This window comes from Opisthorchis viverrini (assembly GCF_000715545.1).
Source record: "Opisthorchis viverrini unplaced genomic scaffold opera_v5_43, whole genome shotgun sequence".
Classification (NCBI taxonomy): domain Eukaryota; kingdom Metazoa; phylum Platyhelminthes; class Trematoda; order Opisthorchiida; family Opisthorchiidae; genus Opisthorchis; species Opisthorchis viverrini.
Genome location: NW_008751699.1, coordinates 574,049 through 600,001, shown reverse-complemented (window position 1 = coordinate 600,001; position 25,953 = coordinate 574,049). Strand labels below are relative to the sequence as shown.

General features: G+C 43.5%; 1 protein-coding gene across 1 annotated transcript; it reads right to left on the bottom strand.

The window, feature by feature from the left end:
- Nucleotides 1-12,627: 12,627 nt before the first annotated feature.
- T265_03146 (hypothetical protein) lies at nt 12,628-24,061 on the bottom strand (the record flags this gene model as incomplete). Its single annotated transcript, XM_009167559.1, is given in 8 exon segments — nt 12,628-12,691; nt 12,891-12,968; nt 18,170-18,300; nt 19,270-19,473; nt 20,564-20,707; nt 22,764-22,908; nt 23,630-23,839; nt 23,856-24,061. The coding sequence occupies 8 exon segments, from the start codon at nt 24,059-24,061 to the stop codon at nt 12,628-12,630; spliced, it is 1,182 nt and encodes a 393-aa protein (XP_009165823.1).
- Between the last annotated feature and the right edge of the window lie 1,892 nt (nt 24,062-25,953).

Below are 25,953 nucleotides of genomic sequence, written 5' to 3'. Positions count from 1 at the left end.
TATTTGCTAAATGCCGAGGAGTTTTGTTCACCCGAGTGACAGCCTAACTCAGCAGAAGAGATCTTGACCTAACCTATTACTTTAAAGGTTAAAAGTTCAACTTCCAGAGGAGTTCAGAGTCATGTGGACAAGTATATATTGAACTTATTAGCCACGCGGTATAAGCACAGTACGCTTCGAATTACTTCGTCCGGCAATTCGCAGCTCGCCAAACTAAACAACATTTCAGGTAGCTCACCGTAGTATATGAAAGAAAATGCATCCTCTATAGTTTGCATCATCTACGTAAAATAACCCTACATACTTAGGCCAACGGAACGGCCTTCCCGGATCCTACTTCACGGAATCGGTTAAAGGCCTCAAACTGGAGTCAGCTCGGCGGATTCTATGCCAACTTACGCCGGTGACTGGGTGGATGAAACCGGGTTCAATACCGCAATAGCGGCACTGATTTTTCCACAATATTAAAATCCTCAGTTTTGTTGTAAACTTAGAAAGCTACTGTGTAGGTTTCGACTTCGATTATCCTTGTCAGTGACTGCAATATTACCTAATAGCCAATGGGTGAATCCATGCTGCTTTACTTAAATCCACATCAAAATCCGGTCTGATAACACAAGGGTTTTACAAACCAGTATCCAAGCAGTGTTCCACAATTGTGTCTTCAAGACGATTGCAGTAAAGTTCGTACTATAGTATACGTCTTCAGCGACCAAACTGTAGCTTCCGCTGGGGATCTCGTCCATGTAATAAGTGCGTTCACCTACCCCTATTCTTCGTTTTCAGTCACTAGTTTGCCTGCAGTTGTGGTGACAGGATACTATGTTAGCAAAGTCGGCAAGTATCTGTGAACAGTTCTAAAAATAATTCGGATAGCCATTGTGGAAGCCTAAAGACACGTCAGTACAAACACTGTCTGCACAGATCAGTAGACAGGTGGTTGACACAAGCCAGACAATGAATCAAGGTGGTTCGTTCACCTGTCTGCTCGAATTCGGCTGCACTGATTCAGTATGTGTAGCGATCGGTGAAACATTATTGGTACAAGGGCTTGAGTCTGTCTGAGGTGTTCAGGTTGTTGTATGTCGAAAGCGATAAACAACCCAGTTTGGTGGATTCACCTTTGAGTAATTGAGCTGGCAACGATAAACTCATATGTTGATGCTACTTTTTGCTACATCTGATAGGCCAGTTTGCTATCCACATGTCCGAAAGTATATGCCTTACTGCGAGGAAAGTTCGGTTTGGGCAAGGGTCTTGGAATCGTGAATGTTTCTGTTATAAATTCGTGTTGCGCTTTTCGAGTGTCCAGCAAAAGCGAACTAACACGGTCCACTCCTAAATTATTTCCGTATCAAGCTCCTTGCTCATGTGAATTTCTTCGGCTAAGGTGAACATGAGATTAGTAGTTACTCTCCACTTGGTTAAAATTTTTAAGGAAGGAACTTACATGCATTACGTTAAGAAATGTCATTCTGGTGAATTCCAAGGTCATGTGAGTCCTGGGAGCTTCTGCATGAATCATCGTCATCCAGATAGATAAGCTGAATAGCACGTCCAGCAGTAGAGCGCACCATTCATCCTTGTGTTTGAAGCCTCCCCAAAACGGGAAAGTACTGAGAACGATTATGTTCACCAGATTGATCACAATAATAGGAATAGTGTACAGGAATGTGTATATTCCTGGAAGACAACTGTTAATCAACAATTAATCAATAATAAATAAATAAATAAAGTATACAAATGATAGTATGTCTCAAAATATCGTCCAACGCGTGTGTTATTTCACTCCGTGGCCCCTATAGGCTTCCACCAATAACAATGACACCCTATTCAGCATAGAATTCCACAATATCAGTTTATTTGATGATGATACGCCGTATACTGGACTTTAATAACAACTTAGTCAGTGAACGTGTGCGCACCACTACAGACAAGATCTAAATACATTACCAATTAGCCTGGTAAACAGCTAATATGAGGTGAAGACTGGTCCGTATGCGGGGTTTCAGAGGCTTGGCAACATTGTGGGAACATTCAGCCAGGAATGGTCGCTTTGTTCGCCATGCATCACGCTTAGCTTTGGCCTCTGTGCGTATGACTTCATTAAGAATTCTAAACACCTCGAAGTCTGTTTCGAATGTCGAAAGCCAGTCTACTTAGCTGCCTGTAATATCCGAAGCCCGAAGCATGCTGGAGAACAAACGGCTGTTGCTTGTACGCTGAATTCCCTTCGCGTAAATGTAAACGTCTTTCAGAAACGAGGATCCAGTGCTACAATAGAGGCGACTTCCCCTGGCTCCCCTTCAGCAACTCTGGTGAAGCGAACCCGCTGTAGCTGCGTATGTTTGGGATGGGTATTGTACTAAGCCACCGGGGAAAAACGCCTCGGATCGTTGGTTTTTTCGCTGAGCTGGGCAATTTGGTTGCAAACGTTTCAGCACTAATCGAGGTGACATCATCAGTGCGCTGTTGGAGAGTGTAGTGGGGCATAGAGATGGGTCGGTGATTTAACCTATATTTGATTGTATATCCGTTGATGTTCAACCCCGCGTGGTTAGCTCGGCAACGCCTGTGAAAGTAGTGTCGGATAGAGACGTTTAGGACCCCTTTTTCCCTGTAACGTACTACTCATAAGGTTGCTGAAAATCCATCGACAGCCGACGACCGGTTTCGCCCTTCTTGGGGCTCATCAGGTAGACGCAGTCCCCGGGTTTCCGTCAACCTTATGTTCTACTTGAAACCAAATTGCACGAAATTAGCGAATACACACTCGTTTGCAAACCAATTTGGTTCTTTCGAGAGACTCACCTGGAACCCAGCTGAATCTCTCGTTTATGATGTTTTCAGGCAACTGAATGTGCTGCACCAGGCCGCCTCATGTTTCAGTCGCTACTGGTGCCTGGTGCAGCGCATTCAGTTGCCTGAGAACATCATAAAGGAGAGATTCAGCTGGGTTCCAGGTGAGTCTCTCGAAAGAACCAAATTAGTTTACAAATGAGTGTATATTCACCCCTTTTTCCTGTTTAAGTCCTAACGGATCGCAGCTCTGATTCTACCAAGGTTAGTTTGTATGATGCTCCAGATGTTTTTTACCACAAGCCGCAAGCCCGGATATCTTTGTGGTTGCTGTGGTATAAAAGCTCATGTAGGTAGCCTAAGCGCTGCTGAGGCCAAACTAGATGGTCGTTTTCGGTTGGACAAGAGACGCTCGAAAAATGCAAAGCGTCTACTACAAATGTATGCCGATCAAAGAATTTTGCCGTAACCGTCCCCGGAACGGCCGATGCCCACCGATGAACTAGCTCCGAATCCAAATAGACCATACTGCTCCCAATTAATGGTGACGAGGTCCAATATTTCACTGTCTCTCCCTCTGGAATACCTACGTGGATTCCACTGTTGCTTCTCACTGCGCACCTCGCTTAGCCACTGAGTAGATCACTAACCAGAAACCAAACAAACCTATCAGAAAAGACTCCTCCAACAAATGCCTACTGGTTTGGTGTCAGATGTTAGCTGTTGCTGGAGACAGATATCCAAAGTATTACTCACTGCAGGAAATCCTGCCTGCGGTACAACCCAGTCAACCTCATCCAAACGCTAGACCTCTGATAAGACCGTGGTTTTGCTGGAGGCCGTCGACATTTTTCTCCGGTTGAAGCCAAATCTTAACTCGAGGCCTAGTTCGTCTTCAGCTAAAGCTGAGCGTCCTTGCAGACCAGAATGGTTGGTGGATCCGGAAGGCCAAAGGAGTAGATCAAATGAAAAATTCTGGAAACTTCATTCAGTCCTTACGACCGACCTTGAACAGAAAGATGGACTGTGATTATGGAAACTCTTCGCCCTCAAAAGTGTCCGAACGGGCATTTCTACTCAAGTTCTTTGTTGTCGAGACGTTGATGGGCTGGGCCGGTTTCAGTATGTCTGCTGAGAGCTTTCCTGGTTGAGTACCGTGCTTCCACGAATTCAAGTTCATCCCTTATTCTTGCTTGGGATAGTGTATGAACACCGCCCCAGTTGAAATTATTCCCTTCCTGATGTTCTTGAACGGAGACGAGCGAGACTTGTTCATACGGCTGATGCTCGTACAGCGAGGTGGACGGTTTATTTCGCGTCTGCCCAGCATGATGTTTGTTGCGGTCCTTGGTTGAATACTGTATAAAGCACCAGTCTTCATTAGTTTTCCTCTTGGCTTTGATAATACTTTTCCAATTGTGCTCAGTGGTTTTTATGCCACAGTTAGTTGTGATGTCATAGCATCCTTCCGAAATGTCCTTGATGTACAGGTTGTTGTCGGTTCGGTTTCCCCTTTTGTTGCTTCTTTGGTCGTGTTACGATTTTTCAGAGTCATTCCAATAAAGTTTTCTCGGATACCGGCTGCTTTGGAAGTTTGAATTCCGTGGTGGTGGAATGTGCTTTACTCCTCAATGAGGGTGTTCGGATGTAGCTCTGGTTGAAGTTGCTGGGGCGGCTACTGTGGTATGTCAGGGTTTGATCTGTAAGACTCGCTTCCCTGTAGACTACGATTTGTAGACGTCCATCCGGCAGTGATAATTGCATCCAAGAATATCATTGTCCCGCAGTTATCTTCTCACATTGTAAATTTGATGCTGCTAAAAACGTTGTTTTATAATTCATCTTTCTGGCGAATTTCGCTCCTTTTGATGCTAGCAGAGGTATATTCCAAGTAAAGGTTCCATAAATTTGGATCTACGTCCTAAACTAAGTCCTGCAGCCCTGGTGGTTGCACTGCAGTATCCTGAGGATCCTAAAATTGGTACTCTATTAATTTGTTCATAATAATTTCCGCTGAATTCAAAATATGTGACAAGACAGGGAATGATCAGTTGAATATATTCTCTGTTTGGAGATCCGCTTGAAGCGCACGACTGTCAAGTGGTTCGCATTTCCTTCCGCTGAAATGAGGTTCACAGTTATAGACAGCGAGCTCACATCGAAAGAAATCGTTATTTCGACTTCCCCAACCTGTATGTCCTTTATTTCGACCAAGAACTGATTCGCGTTGTTTAGAATGTATCGAGATCCACCGGCAATATATTCCAGTTTGACAGAAGAGCACAAAGCTCAAAGGTCCGAATCACACCTACTAACCTGCGTAAAATGGGCATACCACAGCGTCTTAAGTGTCACATGTACCAGGCTATAGTAAAGGCAATATGTTGTATGGCTGCAAGACATGGACCCTGCGTACCAAAAATGTGAGTCGGTTTACGAATGGCGCAAACTCCGGGGTGGACGACGTTTGATTTGACAGAACAGTATGAAAGGGAATACGGAGAGTTTGTGTTGTTCATGAGGTTGGAGTACCACCGTGCCTAGCTGGGAACATTAGAGGCGACTCGTCGATGTCAATGGCGTTTTTGCTGTCAGTTTCTTTCCAGATCGATTGAGCGCTTGGATGTTTAGGCATCATTTAATGCTTTCGACAGGCCTCCTTCGTCAATGGCCTTTTGCTGTCAGTTTCTTTCCAGATCGATTGAGCGCTTGGATGTTTAGGCATCATTTAATGCTTTCGACAGGCCTCCTTCTCCTCATCTTAGGGCTGCAGAGGTTTTGCTTTCCAACGATAAGGAGAATAGGAAAACTGGGATCACATGTTGGAGACGTTGGTTCGGCTAGGAAAATATGCGAATCCGCCTACTGCATTTAGCAGCGGGGAAAACCCAGCTTCTCACCTCAGACACTTACATCACTGCTTTACTGACTAATTCTGTTTTCAGTCCTAGCAAGACGGACTATTGCAAGCGCTTTCAACGCATGAGTTTCTGTTGGCCTAACGTGAAAGACGGGCTTAGGAACATGCAAGGTAGTTTTAGGCGGTCGATTGTTATAGGTTGGCTGTCGATAAACAGCCCTCTACATCTAAGTAATACAATCCGCTGGAAGATTCAGTGGTCCAACTGCTTTCACCCCGATTGTTGGTAAAACCTTAGACCTTAAACTGTCCAGGTTAACAAGCAAATAAAAAACCTTCTGTACAACCCTAGCTACAATAGTCTTGCCAACAGCAAATGGAACCAAATCTACGACATCACAATAGCATGTGGAATAGGGAGTGTGTGTGGCCGAAACAGCTTCGCTTACCTGATTCTGGCGTACGTGTCCAAACCAGTTGCATAAATGCCAAGAAGGAATGCGCTCATGAGCACTGAAACAGGTGATGAGTATATTGTTTTTGTGAGCATTGCATATCGATTTAGAGAGTTGGGTGAAAGGCGAAACTTCTTTTTGTGAATGCTACAAAACTGATCGTCATTTATGCATGGGGACTCACAAGGCTTCATTTCCTAAATGTTTTACGGAACCGTCAGTGCTTTAATTTAGTTATATGAATTCAGATCACAATCTGTCAAACAACGATGATGAAGTCAGGTTTATGCGAGGAATCTTCCGGATCGCCATCATACTTCATAAGAACATGGAGAATTGTGAGTACGTAAAGAAATGGGCTCACTTGTGTGGGATATCATATCAGCTTGGGTGTTTATAAGGATTGCTTTTCACAGGTCAATCTGTACTGGACAGTGTCTGAATACCGAAAGTTTCATTTCCCATAAAACTTAGCATAGCTCCACAGAGCCAGAGAAATCACTTTCAGAATACTTCACAAAGTTGTTAGCCATTAGGAAGATAATCCTGAACCGAACGGATCCACTGCAAAATTGCTCAAGGTCGTAGAGGAGAATGAGAACAGAAGTGATGTCTTCAAGGTCCTGTTTTTATTACGTTTCATTCTACAAGTAATCGGCTTTTGTGCAGGTACAACAAAGTTAAAGTAGATTCTTGCGAAATCATTAAACGGTGCTCCCTAGTTGTTCCATGCGGCAAAACCACTAGGTCCAATCGGTAACCTTGTCATCCTCCTTGTTCTTTCTAGGGATGCGGGCGTAGAAACTTTCCCAGCACCCTTTTCCAGTTAGGTTTTCTTCCATCACTTTGAACCAGGAATCGATAGGGTGGTTTGTTCATGCCTGGCCGATAGGGCATTGTTTTTTTTCAGTGGTTCGAGCTTCACTGCAGAGAGTTTATCGTTCCCAGGCTATTTTGAGACGGTGCAGGTAAAACGTAGGGAATATGAAACTTGAATCTTTCACGGCTAAAGGACGAAAAAATCTCGATGATGATATTGGTGGACTGAACAACTAAAAGACCTGCTTGGCTCGAGAGTCCGCTTGCCAGCGAATGTTTTTCTTTGCCATACAAAATGGAAAGCCTTGGAAGACTATCCTGAATTTTTTCTGCAAAACTTACGCAGTGGATGATGAATAATGAACTACTAGAGGTCATGACAGAGGTCTTTTTTGAACCATTTCTCACTTACAGAACCGCTGCTATTTTATAATAGCTTTCTACAGTTTAGCATAGATCAGCTGGATAAAAATGTCATGGTGTTAGGGAGGTTAGCTCCATCAGATAATCTTGCAAAGTTACTCGTGATCTGAGGCTTACTGGGCTAAAACTCATGGAGACAATTGATTAAGAGGGTTTTTTGACTAGTTCATAACTATTGTGTGATATATCATCTTGTATGATGTAATCACATTAAACTGTGGATTCATCAAGAACACACATTCGTGGCATCGTTTTTAGTATCTCGTCATCAGGTGACTATTTATCTAGAGGTTGTAAGGGAGATAAATAATGGTATAAACGGTTAAGATTGGCTATTAAATCAAAAATACGAAAACAGGCAATTAGTTGGCACTGCAATCCAAATCTCATCTAATTGGATGGTGTGAGGTGAACTAATGAGCCGTTCATCGACTCACATCGACCACTGTGGTCAGATGATCGAGCCGGACCCAGGGTTTGTATGAATTTTTTTTGACAGCACGGCACTTGATTCCGTGACTGGGTTGTCTAAACGGTGAGGAACCCATTCAGAAGTTTCATGGAATGTTTATGTGGAAACCAGAATCACAGTTCGACTGCAGTGCGCTTACAGCAAGCTACTGCGTGCGTGCTCATTGCATGCTGATTGGCACTTTTATTTAGATGTCTTTATAAACGGCCTGTAGAGGACAGTTTAGTCCTCGCACATCCTACAAATTTCTATCACATTTACAAACGTACGAATACTTATACCCCAGTTTATTGGTATTTTGGCGATAGAGTTTCTTTCGGCCAAACGCCAAGGAGACACTCTTAAATGTTCAGCATACCGTAAGCAGGCAATTGGCACTATTCGCAACCTTCAGGCCTTACTCTAGCGATATTCGGGAGAATTCTCGTTTGAACTGAGCTCGGGCTTCACGGCGAGTGTGCACCTTTGATGTCATCCAGGTGGATGAAGAAAGTTTCATCATACATTATTACTCAATAGCTACCTAAAACAGGCTACTTTTAAAACGAGGTGAACCGTGTAACTTGGCTGAATATTAAAAATGAACATTTGGCCATAGCTGTCGGACACAAGCTACTTGCTACCCACCAAATGAGATTACTTTTTACAACGGATCATGTCAGCTTGAGTAGTGAAACGAAAAGCGCACTCAGTATCTCCATCTCATATATTGAAGATCATTTCATGAACAGTTCAAAGTCTATAGATGCAATACACTACTCATGAGGCTTCTGAAAATTCTTCGACAGCCCAGGACCGGTTTCACCCTTCTTGGGGCTCATAAGCACAGTAACAAGTTTCTTTCAACCTTATGCTCTACTTGAACACAAATTTGATTAAAAAATGAGTATTTCGCCAGTTCAAAGTCTTTTTCCAGAAGTTTTTAGCAATCTCATGAGTAGTGTGTTATGCAAAATCTGTCTGAAAATCTTATTGCAAAAGGGGTTTTTCCCTTGAAAATAGGGGTACAAATAGTGACAGATATACTCATTTGCAAATCAATTTGGTTTTCACGAGAGATTCAACCGAATTTATTGTTTATGATATTCTTCAACTAAATGTGCTGCACACAGGCCGCCTCATGATTCAGTTGGCACGATATTCGAGATATCGCAGTATATTCTCATGAAAAAAACTATTCACATGGTCGCTGAAAGCTCTTCGACAGCCCAAGACCAAGTTCGCCCTTCCTGGGGCTCATCAGGTAAGCGCAATCCCCGAGCTTCCTTTGACCTTATATTCAACTTGAACCCAAATTAGTGTGCAAATGAATGTATTTCGCCAGTTCAAAGTCTTTTTCCCCAACCTCTCACCGAAACTGTTAGCCTTCAGAGAAGCAGTATTGACAAACAGCGACCGAGCAAGCCTATGGACACAAGAGACTTTGTCATGTCTTATGAAGAGACCGGCTGGTCCGCACGTCGATTTCACAGTTCTACTCAGTTAAAATGTGAAAACTTGCTCCATCGTGCTTACTTTAGAGGCTATAATTATCACGTTGACTTGGCACGTCTTCCAAACACTTTTATTTAGACAAAATTGCAAGGCCCAAAGGATGCAACCGTATACAGTGTTCGGATCGATTTAATCAATTCAATTTATTAGATATAAACCGTCTGCCATACGCACATTGGTTCTAGCTGCTACGGTTTCGATCACCGGAAACCGGGAGAGTGGAGCATACGAGCAAGCCTTGGAGGTGAAGGCGATAGATATAATGCACGAGCGCCACTGACTGCGCGACCGGGCCACTTCCGTCAATGCCATTAACCACTGGTGATTTGAGTACCGGAGAGGCGGCAGTTGCCCATCCGACTAAGTTTACTGGTTAGTGTTTTCATACTCCGTTGCCAGGTCATGCATAATCAAACTCTCGGTCGCTTCCACTCAGCACAGGGCTGAGCGAAAAGAGCTCTGTGAGGCAGATGGTCTTCCGGCATGCGGAGTACATGTCTCAACTAGCGCAACCTATGAAGCGAGAGTAATTCATCTATCGGATGGCTCAAAGCATGTGGTCAAGCTAGTAAAAGTCATCCGGAATTCACTTCCTTTCTCATAAATGCGCTTGAAAACCAATAGATTAGCAAGAATACACATTTTTAGCAAGCCTAGGGAACGATACGGTATTTTAGCCAATCAGTAGGATCGCCTACCAAAGGGACAGTGTGCTCGAGGTGATTGTCCTAGTGGGCTTGCGACATACTTCGGGTTTGTGACGACCAGTAAAAATTTTGATTACACTACTGGCTTTAAAGGATCCACAAATCAGAATATTCAACCAATTTGATCTACTTGAGTTGAAAGCGTTTGGATCGAAGAATGAGACTCAGGTTGCATTATAGAACTCACTATAGACTAGAAGAGTCATTTTAAGGTGGAATTCCCAAGGATTTTGAAACTTGGGAAGGCTTGATACGGTAATCGATGCTGCCAAAGTCATCATCGCATGGCCGACCAGAACGCCGTTAAAAAGCAAGCCAACCACCTGAAAAGGTATCAAAGAGGAAATAAAAAGTCATATAACCACGTTTTGTCTATAGGTGGCTCATCTTTCTTTGCCCTCTCCAGTCGCAACGTATAGATGATCGGACGCTGTAAGGAAATATCATAACTGATGAACAGTTCTGTTCTTGCGAAATTTTAAAGTGGTCAAGTTAGGTTGTGTCCGTATTCACTTCTCGGGTCATGAGATATTTAAATGCTAGTGAACCTCTGTCCATAAAAATGAGCCCCCCACCCCAAAGGATCTGTGGTTCTGGATAACGGAACAGGGTGGAAGCCCTTTTGACGTCAAAAAAACATACATACTTCACAACTCACAGGTTCACAATCTTTTACGTAAGACTTTATTTGATTTGGGCAACTGACAGTAGGACTGTGCAAGTGAGAGTTCAGTTTTTCAACGAAAAGATGCGGATCAAATTATCTCGGTTCCAATTGACACAGTGACATTCACTGGGCGGGCGATGACCAAATCTGTCCATTGACGCTATATGACTTGAGTGTGAAGGCCATACAATGAAGATGACAGCTTTGATGCAAAGCTGCCTTTGGTTGTGTGACGTAACTGTATCTGTCCCGTTGGTTTGTCTAGTTCCGGGATCTTCAGCTGGTGAGACGGCGGTTGAGTTGATTGACGCGCTCCGTTGATTCATGCTCCGTCGCCAAGTCCATCCCTGATTGTCTTCATCTGAGAAATTGCTGAGCGAGTAGAGGCCTGAGAGGTAATGATCCTCTGGCCCCTGGGTTAGCCAGGGTAAATTTTGGAATGCAACCACGTGAAAAATGGAGTGAGAGTGGACTTCCTTAAAAATTATCCGGCGCACTTCAGCATAACTGATCTGCTGTTTCCACCAGAGCGACGGAAAGCTTGAAAGGGACCAGTAGTGCGACGCAAAAATTTCACAAAGATCTGTAACTATCTGCCAAGTTCCTGACGCATGACATAGAACGCCGAAGCGCAGCACTGTATGCCCTATCCTTGACAGCTAATTTGGTGCCAAGTCAGCTCCAAAAATGTCGAAGGCTGACAAAGGCTGTGTGGCCATATCGCTTTTAGAGGTGATTTCATCTTTTGTCAGACCGTCGGGACTGCCTAGGTGGGGGAGCTTAACTACCACATCGATCACTTCACCACATGGGATTCACCTATTTCCCTAGAAGATGCAAGATGCAAGCCGTCTGGATTGGGTGCTTCGTTGCGCTAAATTGCGAACTTTCATGCTGGATTTCTGTCGTTGTTGGAGGACGGCTATCGACATTGCAATGATCGTTTCAGAGGCTGGGTTGTCGGAGTTCGAGATGACGCTTCTCCGAGTGAATTGTGGTTCCATGCTTTTCGGAAATCATCTCGTTAACACCCAGTGCACACGAATTAGGAGAAATAAAGTAGTAGTTTCCTTTATGAAAATATACTGCGATATCTCGAATATCGTGCCAACTGAATCATGAGGCGGCCTGTGTGCAGCACTCTCAGTTGTAGAATATCATAAACGAGAGATTCGGTTGAGTCTGTCGTGAAAACCGAATTGAGTTGCAAGTGAGTGTATTTCTCGAAAGTGGTCCAATTTGGGCTCAAGTAGAACATAGGTTTGACGGAAACTCGGGGACGGCGCCTACTTGATGAGCCCCAAGAAGGGCGTAACCGGTCGTGGGCTGTCGAAGCGTTTTCAGCAAACTTGTGAGTAGTTTCCTTTAGGGAAATAAAGTATCATTTTTCCCGTTGTAAAAGTTCCATCATTTTCTGGGCCTTCATTAGTCCTTAGGCTTTTCACTATACGACCTTCGAGGCATCTGCGTGCAGTCATTGTTCGGTGTGGTTTTCTTGGCTTCAATGAAGACTGTCGTTTGTGATGAGATCCAGCGTTCACTGGGACAAGCAAGCGCGCTCAGGTAGACGGGTTCATAAGCTGTGAGCGCGGCTTCTTCCACCCTTTCCGTCATTATCATTGTTTAGTTCGGAAAGCCTTTCAACCAGCTCAGCCAAATAGACAGTTAGGCTATAAAGACTGTTTGCATATGATCAACTGAATCACCATGCGTCAGTCAGCCCGTTCCTCAGGGGAAGAGAATAGTTACCCATGCCCGCATAATGCCCCTGTCAATGTCATGTTGTGTGCTTTAAAATAAACGGAAATCTTGTATTGGTAGCTGTGGTAGCTGACTTCCACATGGTCCACCTGAGTCCGGAGCTGGTTTTCAGTTGGTGGCTGGAAGTAATTGATGTTCAGCACACAAATGAAGAAGCCGCTCCCTATCATCTATGCGGTCAACGCCAATTCCGGCCCGGTTCTCAAGATAGACTTCTTCATAACTTTGGCAAACCTGGGCTTTCATTCATATGCGAAAATCATGATATATGTAAGTCTTACCGACAGAAGTAGCGATGATGAACCTTGGTAGAAGCTTTCTTAGCCTCAGAGCCGCTGTCTCTCGGTGGGTTTACGTAAACTGTTTCAGAGGCACGACATGCGTCGATCGAAAGCACAAACTAGGTCTGTGCAAGGCCTATCGATTGTCCGACTTGGCAGCATAAAACTTGAAAGCAGCGATGTAAGACAGAGCTTCTGAATCTACCGGAGATTTATTTTGCTTTATTTTGCTGAGCAGAATTTTAGATGCAAGTAACCATAAAGCGATCGTGAGCTAAATGAATTGGATGGACTTAGATGAGGGATCTGTGGGGGAAAGAATAGTTAGAGTAGAGATGTAAGGGCGAGTAATACTTCCCGACTATCCAAGGCTAAAAAGAACGTCTGGTGGTCGTAACTCGCATTAAGCCTTTAACTCAAAAGACCCACATGGCAGTGAGAAGTTATGAAGTTTCGTTTGGAAATTAATCCGCTAGCCTCTGACTAAAAACTCCAAACCGTGGGATAGCAGTTCCTAATGATTCCTTGAGAGATGTCTCCCGAGGCAGCACGACTACTTCCATAACTATGAGCATACTGGGAGAAACGCCTTGCTGTCCTGAAAACCTGTCTCAGCGAACAGTATAACTGTGCCCTCAGACTGCTTCATAATACGGTTTTTCACAGTATTGGGACGCGCGTTTCTTCGTCTGACTACTCACAACTGGCCTTTCCCTCATGAGTGAGCCAGTGTGTCACAAGATGATTTCAGTAGTGAAACCCGACCTGCGAAACAGGATGACGAGTTCATACCGGGTAGAATGAGGATGGTGCGAATGCAAAAAAAAACGTTTTAACCAATGTGTGGCTGCTTTATTTTCAACAGATTGGAGTAAACAGAAAATAGTTAGACAGTGTAAAATTGCACCAGAAATCACCAGTAGTACCTTGGAAGGTAAAGACGCACCCTGCGACAATTTTTTTAGAAACAGAAATGGGAAGGTTCGTCTGAGCCTTCAGATAACGCCGACTTAGTTGGCAAATGAGTTGGCTTGGTCAAGGCTTGGGAATATATGAAGATAGAATGTTTAATTCTGCCAGTTGGAAAAGGCAAAGGTGGTGATAGATAATCACGAACCATGGTTACTCAGATGGCTGCAGTGCACCAAAATATTTCATTCTCCGGAATTCTGTGATGAAATCCTTCCTTGCTGCATGCCGACGGTATCGATACATTGTTTTGCCACAGACTGACACCCTTGCTTGGCGTCTTTTTCAAACAGTGGGTGAATTTACGATTAGCGTGAACTGTTTGATTCAGTAGCAACAAACCAATCAGACCCATTGGTGATTTTTCTGTTCTTGTGGATAAAACGTAAGATGGAAACATCAAAAACGAGAGATTCAGCTCGGTTCCAGGTGAGTCTCTCGTAAAGCCAAATAAGTTTGTAACTTAGTGTACTTCTCTAAAAATGTAAGATGCTTCAACAAAGTAATTTGGAACGTGTTTCACTTCCTACCTGTTGAGACCGAAGAAGCAAGCGCATAATTTGGTGTTGTCGATGTCGAAAGGCAACTGATAATTTTGGTACTGCTAGTGATGAGTCACAAGGAGAAAAAAAATCATCGGACCAGTTTGATGTGGACAAAGAGAAGAAAGTGGGCAGTAGTAGGACAAATACTTTTCAAACACAATCGCTCGCAAGGGTGGCATGTTTCGAAAGGAACACAAAATCTGAACGGGCACTTACCTTGCACCAGTGAAATTGATCTATTGAGATCACAAACATCTGTAGGAGCACTCTGGCAAGTTGGAGTGTAAGGAGTTGGATGGACAGCGTCAGCAGACCCCTTGCATCAACAGGTCTATAATGAACGAAGAGATAAATGGGAAGAAAAATATCTATCCACATAACAACTGTAAGGGCCGAGGAAATTTTCAATTTCGTAGAAGCGTTTTCTCTAATTTTACCCCGGAGCATCTGTTTGAAGCCTTCACTTCTGTTTAACCAGTCACTGAGAGGGCAAGAAAACACCTATCCATTGTGTGTGAAAGTGATGCAAATGTACAATGCTGTGTTTACAAAACACACTTGTGTTCACTGTACTAACTTTGCTGGTTTTGTCGCCCTAAAAGTGAAAATAAACCTGCTTGGCTCGGTCGTGTGCCGCGCATTCCGAAACATCGTCTACTAAGACGATGGTGCAGACTGCGAGCTGGATTTGGTAGAAGGGTTTCAAGGGAATTTAAGAGAGTTCAGGTGTTGTTGGTGCGATCTGCCTTCTTAGATGGGGTCGCTGTGACCACCGCCTCCTGCATTTGGATTAGCAGAAATAGCGGCTGATCCATGTCAGTGACATTCGTGCTATCAGTTTCTTTCCAGGTTGCCTCACTAAGCGCTTGGATATTTAGGCGTTTCAGTACCAGGTCCTCCTGCAACCAGTCTGTTCTCTTCTCGAGTGTAGGTAAATAATTGTTTGTCTGTACGGCATTGAGGCGTCAGCTTCAACGCTTGTGTTGTTGTCCGTGATGATGAAAACGTTGTTTGCGTGAAGATTTATACACCAGGTGCAGTTCAAGGAGAGCTGGAATATATTTTTAACACCTTGCGAAAAACTAGCTATTCGAACTGGCATCTGGAAAGAACTGGAAACTGCTTGCACAGAAGGTGGTACGATATGTGTCTAAGGAATGCCACCTCATCTGCAGATGCCTTGTGTGGGTGATACAGCTACTGAGCCGTTGTTGTCAGCCACCCGGCATCGATACAAATGTTGCAAGACCAGCTTCCACCTGTGTACACCAATGTCCCGCTCATCTACAGCAAATTATATCGAAAGAACTACTAGGCGAACATGGTCGGCAAATGAATTTACACATAAAACCAATAGCTGTGCCCTAGCAAATCTGTTGAAGAGGGCATCAGTTGGAAATTCACACCACATTCATTTTGACACATCAAGTGAGTGGAAGACTACCACACAGAACTACATACTGAAGACGTTTCCACTGGAAACCGTCCCAATCCACCGATGTACACCAAACCCATGTGCAGCGAGGGTTTTTACAGTCCATCCTCATTTTGTCTTTATTGGTTTCCCTTAAATATAGGTGCATATTTGTCAGACTTCGTTCATACTGCGAGCCGAAAATTTCATACTCCGCGTAAACTGAAATGATATGAGGAATACTCATCCCAAACTTTCGTTTACTCCACAATTGCTTGGACATAAGAAATTTTCTTTTCAAACCACTTTTGGCGCGTAAATTTAAGGAATTCTTTTCGGAGAGAGGTAACACTAAAAATGGAGAATCAAGAAGAGATATTTTGTGACTGAAAAAAGGAGAGGGTTTGTGTTCCCGCTTATTTACGGGATTGAGGGGGGTGTCATTCATCAGACAATAGTGAAGAAAATTGGAGGTGTCGGAAGTGACCCAGTGTCGCCTACCTGCCCTGCTGTACTCAGCAGATGAATGTGGTTACGCGTTGATGATTGTGATAGTTTGTGAACAATGCTGAATATATATATATATATATATATATATATATATATATATATATATATATATACTTGTTTACACCAAACTTTTCAATACTGTTCCGAAGGATGAGCGGTTTACTGATTGCCTAAGATGACAACGTTCGCGCAAGTCAGCATTAACGCCATACGACAAACAGCGTCCTGCCCGTTGATCACAGAAACATCTTTTATCCATGGCGACACTGCACCTGGCTCTATGTAGTTTATCATACCTCGATGTCCAGAGCAGAGTAATACAGGGATAATGTTCCTGGACTTATTTTCGTTGATGAGAGCAAACGTTGTACGAAACTCGCTTCCGCCAGGAGCCATTCTTAGAGAGAACGTTCCTTCCTCGGTGTGTTCTTTCACACAAGTCTGTCTCCACTAAAATGCAAGTCAGCCAAGACACACTTTGTTGGCTGATTTTCCCTGGTAGGAATATTCACAATTTTAAAATCTCTATTGGTCAACTGGTGAACTGCTAGCAATTCACAGACACTGAAAGACCGTATCGCCGGTGCCATTAAACGACTATCATCATCATCATCGACAGCATGACATCAGTGTTCAGCACCAATGCTTCACCACCGCACAGGCGACTATTCTAAGACATTGTACTCTCTTTTCGAGTCCAATTAGGTTGAGTAAACTGGTTACTTGACAAGAATTTGAAACACGTTACGAAATTCCAAAGTGGTTGGGAATTAAGAACCCTCTCCACTGCCAGACCGATCCACTTCCTCTGCTGCCAGTGCTGATGGATAGTCACCTGAGGTCTTTCTTCCATAACAGGTCATAAACATTCGGGTGTTCACGTTTACTAGCTGGTTTCGCCCCCTAAGCCATCCTAACAGAGAGACCTGACTGACATTCACCGTCCTTATTGCACACGGTACTCATGAGTTTCTAAAACTTGTTGACCGTGGTGATGGTAGCACTGTTTGCCCACGTGATGTCTAATCATCGCCCGAGAAGCGAACCACCGGTTGGATCTGTTAAACAAGGATAAGTTCGGTTTTTTAGGGACCTTACGCCCAAGCCCCGTGTTAAAATATTAGGAACAGCGCTTTCAAATGCTGTAGAGGCTTTCAAGATTTAAAAGACTACAGCCAACCGACGCATATCTGTTGATAAAATGGCATCAAGAGAGGGTTAACTTATTAGCGAAATACACTCATTTGCGAACAAATTTGGTTTTGCGAGAGACCCACATGGAACCAAGCTGAATCTCTCGTTTATGATGTTTCCAGGCAACTGAATGTACTCCACCAGGCCACCCAGTAGGATATTCCCAGTTGGTAGGATATTCGAGACATTGCGATACACGTATATTCGTAATACACTACTCATAAGGTTGCTGAAAATCCTTCGAAAGCCTACGACCGGTTTCGCCACTCTTAGGGCGCGTCAGGTAGGGCACAGTCCCCGAATTTCTGTCAAACCTTTGTTCTACTTGAGACCAAATTGCACTAAATTAGCGAGATACACTAATTTGCAAACAAATTCAGTTTTACGAGAGACTCACCTGGAACTCAGCTGAATCTCTCGTTTATGAAGAGTTTTCAGCCACCTTATGAGTAGTGTACTACGTCTAAACATGCATCGCGGATTTCCATGTCCTTCAAAAGTGCTTCCTCATTGGATGATATTCTTATTTGAATTTTGCAGATCGTTTAGAGTGGAGTGATTCTAAAATGTGCTCAATCACAATGGGAAACGATAGAGACAAACCGATTGCAATTAAAATGTAAAGGGATCACACAAGAGGGTCTGGATTAAGCCAGAGGTACTAAGACTTAACATTTCAGTGGCGTTTGAAATTTTCGGCCATGTAAGAGCTACATTCTCCGCAGTGGCGGGGTTTTTTTAGTCTTATTGATACGAAATGCAGGCTGAATTAGAATCTCCGGTACAAACTACTACTCACAGTTGAACTGCCAGTAGATATGACAATCCAAATAAAAGAAATCCACTGGTTACAGCATGAACGAGATACATTCTGTAGCTCCGAAGAATTCCGTAAAATTTTATACCAATAGCTTCGATGTCTTTCTGTGGCTGAAACGTGACAACAAAAGAAAGGGCGGTTTCACGGTTGAACAAACAATATTTGGAAATGAGCTTATCAAATCTTGGCACCTAATTCATCCAAATTACACCTATATAAAGAAAAAACAATTTACCATGTTGCACAGCATCTATCGGACGCTTTGAATTCTTAGTTCTGTTACGGCCCCGTTCGTGGTCTTCTAATTGTGGTGAAATGCTAGCGGCCTACCTTCCTTTTTGGGCTGCGTTCAGGACAAACTAACGGATTACACAGATGCGAAGACACCGAATGAAAGCTTTGGCGGAATGAAAAGATGTAACACATTTGTTCGCATTGCAGTAGTTGATTTACCAGTAGAGAAACATATTTCGACATTCTTGGGCGCTTGAGCATCAATATGAGGTTCACGCCTGACGTAACAGCAATGGCTTTCAACGAGCCTTGCCGTTTTGATATCCGAACGTACGTTAAACGCTACGAATTGGAGAGCATTTAGACCCTTTTGCAAGATAGTAACTACGAGCCCGGAAAATTTACGACTTATTGATGGATACAACACAGCTGCCATTTGGAGAGAAAATCGTGACTGGATTAAGTGAGCTGGATGATGAGGTCACCGGATGCCAACCAGTAATATTTACCTGAAGGCTGTGTCTATAAATGGTGGAAAAGCTTGAGATTTACACGCGAACCTTAGAGAGACGGACCTGAGGACTACCCACGAGGATGATGAGGTCAGCCATCAGGGTCACGTCCCCTTGCAGATAAAACAAAATCAAGAGTTGCGATCTTTAGTAGAAGGCAAGTTGAGAAAACACATTTTGCGTCTGTGGTCTTTCTAGCGCCTCCTAAACGATGCCATTTCGAGTAGTGTACGTTTAATCAGCAGTGATAACTCTATGTCTGAATACAGGTACTAATCCGGGTACTAGTTTAACAAATGGATTGCATGCCTGAAAAATTTCAGTATAACTTACGTAAAGGATAGCATAGTATCCTGTTTGCCGGCAAATACACCGAATGGTCGTACCTTTTCGTTCCTTCATAGAACAGCTGTCTCGGGTGTCCCATAGATATTTGTCCTTCTTTGCTGTAGGGTTGTATCTGGCACAGATGTAGTCCACCGTGATGAATTCGATGGGAAGTTTAAAGGAGATATCCAGGACCATGTTTGGTGAGGGCTAAGGCAGAGCACAAGGCGCGCAAGAACGGGCTTGGTTAATCTATACTCTGAATATCATCAGACCTATTATTGTTTCGTCATTCGCCACGGCGTCATAGTCGACTGACTAGCTTGAATTTACTGTCAGATGAAAGAAGAAATAAAATACACGACGAGAAGTTGTCCCTCGAGGGGTCAGTCAACAAGTGACCACAAGATGTGAATTCCGTGAATGAAGGCTGAGTGACGCTATGTTCTACCAAAGCGCGGGTTAATCAATTACTTGTGACCGAGCGGTTTAATCTTCGATTGTTAGCCAGAAAGCAGCCGGTTCGAATCACCCTGGAGACTCGTGGGATGCGCACCACTGATAAGTTCCAATGAGAATAAAGCAGCTGTACAGTGCTTCGCAGTTTTTTGTATCAACTGACTTCAGTTGTAGGATGAAACCTTCATTGGAATTTCTATTTCTGGTAGCACCATTGAACTGTTAGCTTGTTATTCTTGTGACACTGTCCCGTTCGTATATCGTATAATGATAATTCATAAGCCACACCTATTTATCGACCGATTTCATTGGGTCTTGCATGAGTCTGTCACTGCTTCAGGTATGGTATTCCAGCTAAATCGTTCGCGCAAGCGCACTTCCGAACGAGCAACCACTCTGTCAAATTTAATGGATTATCCGGTCTCATTGTTTATGATACCGCAAGGGAACCTTAAATTCGTATCTTAAAGGGTACCATTCACATGGATGAATACAAAGAGACAACTAGTACCCTGACATCCGATGGTATCTGGGATAGTTCAGAGACCAAGAAATTACTCTGAATAGGAAGGAAACATTAAGGAGTAGATGAAATCCGTTACTATTGCATTATGCCCTTTGATCTCAGAGATGGCTTGCAGAAAACGAACAAAATCGTTATCCACACTCGATTGCGTTTCACAAGGTGAGTCTTCTTGTGGTAATTTGTGAGGCAAGTACCAAATGAACAGCCTAGAGTTCTCTTCTGTCTCTGACTGAACTGCCATCAATAGTCAATCATGAACAAAAATAATTAATTAGTCCGTTATTTCCAATGGGTATTATTAACAAAAATGCTTACCTCAAGGAGTTCAGTGTAAACCAGTCCCGAGAAGATGGCAAACCCACCAGTGGTGATGTTCTTAAGTGCCTTTATGCGTTTCGAACAAATCACCAGTACGTTTCCAGTTATCCTTTTGATGATGATGTCATAGTTCCATTCCCACTGCAGAACGAAATGTAAATGCACAATAATGAACAAACAGCCGATAAGAATACCACTTCCACATACATAGTTGGTACAGTTATGAGCGCAGTTGTGATAAGCATTTAATTTGAGGAGAGCGATGTAAGAGGCTCACCTACTGCAATTCGTTATTGACATTTGCTTTTGGGAGTGCCAAAGAGAAATGTTTTCTTTCGAGCCAAAGCATTAGTTTATGTGGTAGTAGGTTACAGTGCCAATGCCTTCAACGCCTACCTGCCCGTTCCCCGAACTAACTGAACAAGCAGTCGCTTTTAACGACTGGCTGTAGCTCCCACGCTTTTCTACTTTTCTGTAATCAAAAACGCAGCAGATGGAACCGAAGTACCCTTGGTACAAGGTTCATAACGGATAAAATGAACTGAACTGAACTGAAATGAAGTGAAGTGAAGCCCAGGCAGACAAATATGCATTATCCAGTTGCTCGCCAACCTTTTTATTTGTAAGTTTATATGAGTAGACAAAATGGAGCTTAAACCTTTTTTTACCGACAACCTATGCACAGCAACAGCTGGTTGGTCCCTTGATGATCAGCTTTCTCCGTGAAATGATGCGGTCCGAGAGAAGCTGTTGCTGCAACGCTGGCCCCAGTTTCACCATATGCGTCTGAACTCTTGTTGCTGATGCACCCAGCATTGTGTACCAGTAGAAGAAAGAAGGCTTTCGCTGCGGAGTCATTTATTAGAAAATGCCAACTGTCTGGTTACAGACTATTGGACAGGGAAGCAAAACTCTTATTTGGAAAAACTGGATACCCATCTCCTCCTGAACGCGTCTTATCGAACTTTCCTGGATATTCATTAACTCCAATCATTCCTCGCTCAAATCCAAGCAAGTGTTACAAAGCGACTCCAAAAATTCCGCAACACATCTCCCCTTTTCAAGGGACTCAAAACAAAATTCCATGAACAAACCACACTACTCCCATGCCTCCCCATCAGTAGTATCACCGTTACACCAGGTCTGTTGCAATTCATATTTGCATATGTTCTACTTACTTATAAGGATTTTTCTACTATTCGTTCATGTGGGGTGATAAGGCAACCAATGTAACTTCAGACAGAGATTGAATTTGCTCAGTGGTTAAGGCTAGGAAATACTGACCGAGATTCCCATGGTTTGAAACCAAGCCTGATTTAGAATTGTGTAGATTTCGGCAGATTGGCTATAACCCAGTTCTCGTGGTTCCTGCCAGTTGTACAACAGCTGTGAACCGAAAAGGAGCTACATTTGAACGACTATTTGTCAACACAAATGCATTTATAGCTTATAGGTTTTTAACAATACCACCTTATATATTTCTTGTCAGTGCTGCAGCTGTATTTCTCTGAAGCTACCAACTGAGGGGCCGTCACAGATTTCGTCCAGTAAATGAAGGCAATTTATGCTGAAAAGCCGGGAAGTGGCGTACAGCTGTTCCTTTCTTATTGAGAAGTCACTAACTCGGTTAGTAATTCGAACAATTAACCGTTCGACCACGAGCAGCAGATCACCAATTCCTTAACTCGCACTCAGAGAGGCTACAGCGCTGTTCATTCTTCATTTACGGGATGCACATGGCGTAGTCACAAAGTGTTGACTGGCTGCTCGAATGACGACTGCTCAGATGGAGATTTGAGGGAGAGTCTAAATACGAGTTGATCACATGCTGATCAGCTGTTCTTGGCTGTCAAGTGTTCAGGCTACTAACCGAGAGTTCGCAGGTTCGAAACTCCATGGAGCTTCGTGGGATAACAATGTTGTTGACTCCCAGAAAGGATGAAACAGTTGTACAATGCTTATCGGCTCTCCATGGTAGAGTGTACTCACTTACAGGACGAGAGCTCTTTAAAACTGCCAAATCTCCTCACGCTAATATGGTGGAAGATGTTCCAAAGAATCACTTAAAATACTATCTTACAAGTGCTGTTGCCAAAAAGGACCACCACACCCAGGGGAAGCCGTCAAGCTTATCATATTCCAGTTACACTTATACGCAAAAAACACAAAACATGCCAAATTCAAATCCGTAACTTACAGTAACCCTGGCAATTTCATTTTTTGCCACGGCTTGGAAAGCACACATGAATCGTGTTGGTTGTTGGAATAAAGTGGAAGAATTGAAATAATCCTGAAGTCGGCGACCGAATGCCTTCATGAGGCTAGTAACTGCGTGGATTACACTGCAGTTGTGGATAAGAAAAGCGAGACATATGGGAACAAGATAGAAGTAGAGGTTGCAGATAATAACTGGATGGTTGCATTCTCACAAAGCACAGCCAAAATTACGAAGAAACTGGGTGTTGTGCTCATTTTTGCCACATTTACATAAACGCCTGACTAAATGGATTTGCCAAAATGCCCGGTGAATTTGTACCCTCAAGGGACAAGTAAAGTCGCCCAGCTTTGAGCGGATCACCAACAGAAATGAAATCCCAGAAGAGGTCACCCGTATTTCTTTGAGGCTTTGCACAACGTGGGAATTTTCCCAAAGGGGACTTGTCAGATAATCACACGCCTTGACTAGATTTCAGATGTTTTTCCCAGGGTACAGCAGCTATATTTCGGAGAATCGGTAGCTTCAGTTTTACAAGCAACAACCCCTTGTTTAACACACCTCCCCTAGCTGCACGATAAAAATTAGGTGGAAAAATTTTTGACACTACTGATTGAGTAGTAATTTGAAGGATGACTTTCTTGATGTCATTCGGTAACCATATGGTTGACATCAACCTCAGTGACCTCAAGATCTCATAATTATATTCTCACAGGAATTAACTAGATACATGTTTATCCGAAACGGTGCCTCTAAGTTTTGGAAGCGAGAGGTTCCCCCCATGTTAACCGGATCACGTGATCCGAGAACAACGGCTTAGTGAAACAGTCATTTATGGATTAACTTACAACCGATCATTCAGCTTCGGCTTGGGTTGATTACCCAGTCGATGTATAATGAGGTCCAGAATATTTATGAAATCAGTATACACTGCTTGGAAGTCGGACTGCGTAAAAGGGGCGCACTCATAATGGATGTGGTCCAGAACGGTGTGAATGTGGGTCTCCAATAGGACTGGCTGCAATTTCACGTAGCCATAAAGCATGAAAATCATCAGTCTGCAGTACATCGGACCTGAAATTTGAAAACACGAAGGAAGTGTTATCATTGGAAATTTCGTTAAAATCAACTGTATCGTTCTTGCCGACACGGAACTTTGAGTCACACGTAGGTTTGACGATCCTGAATATCAAAAGCAAGAATCGTTTTTGAAATTCTACGGTGCTATCTACATAAAGGTAGGCAAAATTAACAAAATGTGTCCAGCAGGTTTCAAGCATCTGTGGCGCTACCTGATTGGGAGGTCCTCACTGGCGGGTCAGTCGATCAACACAACCAAGTTATGTTGCTGGATCGTCGTTTGAGGCGTCGGGTTTTCCGCTCACATCACCCAAGTACGAACACGTTCATTTATTCAGGCGTAAAATTCGGGTAAGTCCAGAGTGCATTGGTGGAGTAGTGGTAACACGCTCGCATGTCAGATGTGTGGAGTTCAATCCTATGCACGATCATTGGATATGCACTGCTGATGAGCTCTAAAAAGTGCAAAATTCGAGTCCATTGATTTTCCCCTTTGGTGTGGACTCACCAGAGTGATTGCGCCAGGACAAGAGGACGATTGTTTAAACGAATCATGTGTAAATGTGCATTCTACAAAATCTCGTAATTACCAACACCTGAAACTGTCACTGACCGACACAGTGCACTGCCGCAGTTTCAAAACAACGGCGAGCGGAGTGTTGACAACAGAGTGCCGGGTGCGATCGTCTCTCCCGACGACAGTTTCGTGGTTCTGCTTGACCGTGCGATCACAAGGAACTCATGATAGAACAAGTCAGGACACGAACACTCATAGTCAAGTAGGTCAGCTGCGGACATTCACACATATGCATACAGGCTAGTTTACCGGTCTTTGACAGGACGGCCTTTACGGCAAGGTGAACGGTGGCTGCATATGAGCAAAACAAGTGGGGATCAAAAGTACATGGGCAGAGTAATCAAATGAATCATGGAAATGCCATGAGGTCAAGTCGCATTCCATAGTCAAGAACGGAATCCTTGGGTAATGAACAAGGAATAGGAAATTAGATTCCTTCCAAATGAAACTAACCGCTAGTGTATAGTGCATCAAGTTTCAGCAACAGAGATGGGTCAAACATAACTTTAGCTGCATAAGCGGGATGTCAGCTGTTACTAGTACACTCTTCGATAATTCAGACTGGTAACCTGAAGCGATGGACCAAGATGTCTTCTATGGTCTCTTTTGTAGAGGCAGTACAATGTAAGGACCTTTGGAAAATACAGCCACAAAGAGAAGTGATCAATTCTTAGAGTAATTTGAACAAGAGGGTAGAAGCAGTATGTTGAAAAATTCCTATCTACGGTCACTTTGGAACTAGTCTCTTTCGATTATTTTTCAACTGTCGAGCACTTCTACCAGCGTGTGATACCAAGCCACTAGACTGGGTCTCACTCTTCATAGGTGACACTCCACACACACATACCAAAAAAAACAACTGTTGCATACAACCCATACTCTGGTTGTTTTTGTTCCCTGGATTTTATAAGTAAGGTCTGATTATAAAACGCAGAGTACACCAATGTCTTTCCGCCTGTTATAGGGCTACCCAGAGGTGATTACTTAATTAGGACGACCTGATCTTGATGTATTGCCCTCACAGTCCTGACAGACAGTGGCAAAAAACCCTTTTCTTTCGGTGATGGTTTTGTGAAGCCCATCGGATATAAACCAGAACTTGGTCTGCATCGTTTGATAATAGTTTCCTGGTGGAACAAATTCAGCCATGTGCTCTGATAGGCCGTGATAACCCACGTATGCTGCATTGGTGGAATGGGCAATATCCGGCGTTAACCAGAAAGCGGGGAGTGAAATGTCCGGCAGAAGTTCTGGAGTGTGCCGTTGCGTACATTTTGTTTGAAAGTACGTACTGTCACAACAAAAATTCTAAAGAATCGCACTGAGTTCATTGATGCATTATTGTCCAAAACTCTGCTCTTGGCAGGAGACCCATCTGGAATCCACCTGAGTCTCCCGTCAAAACCAAATTCGTATGGAGGTGTGTGTAAGTCAAATTTAGTGCGATCTGGGTTCAAGTAGAACAGAAGTTGGACGGGAAATCGGGGAGTGCGCCTACCTGATGAGCCCCAAGAA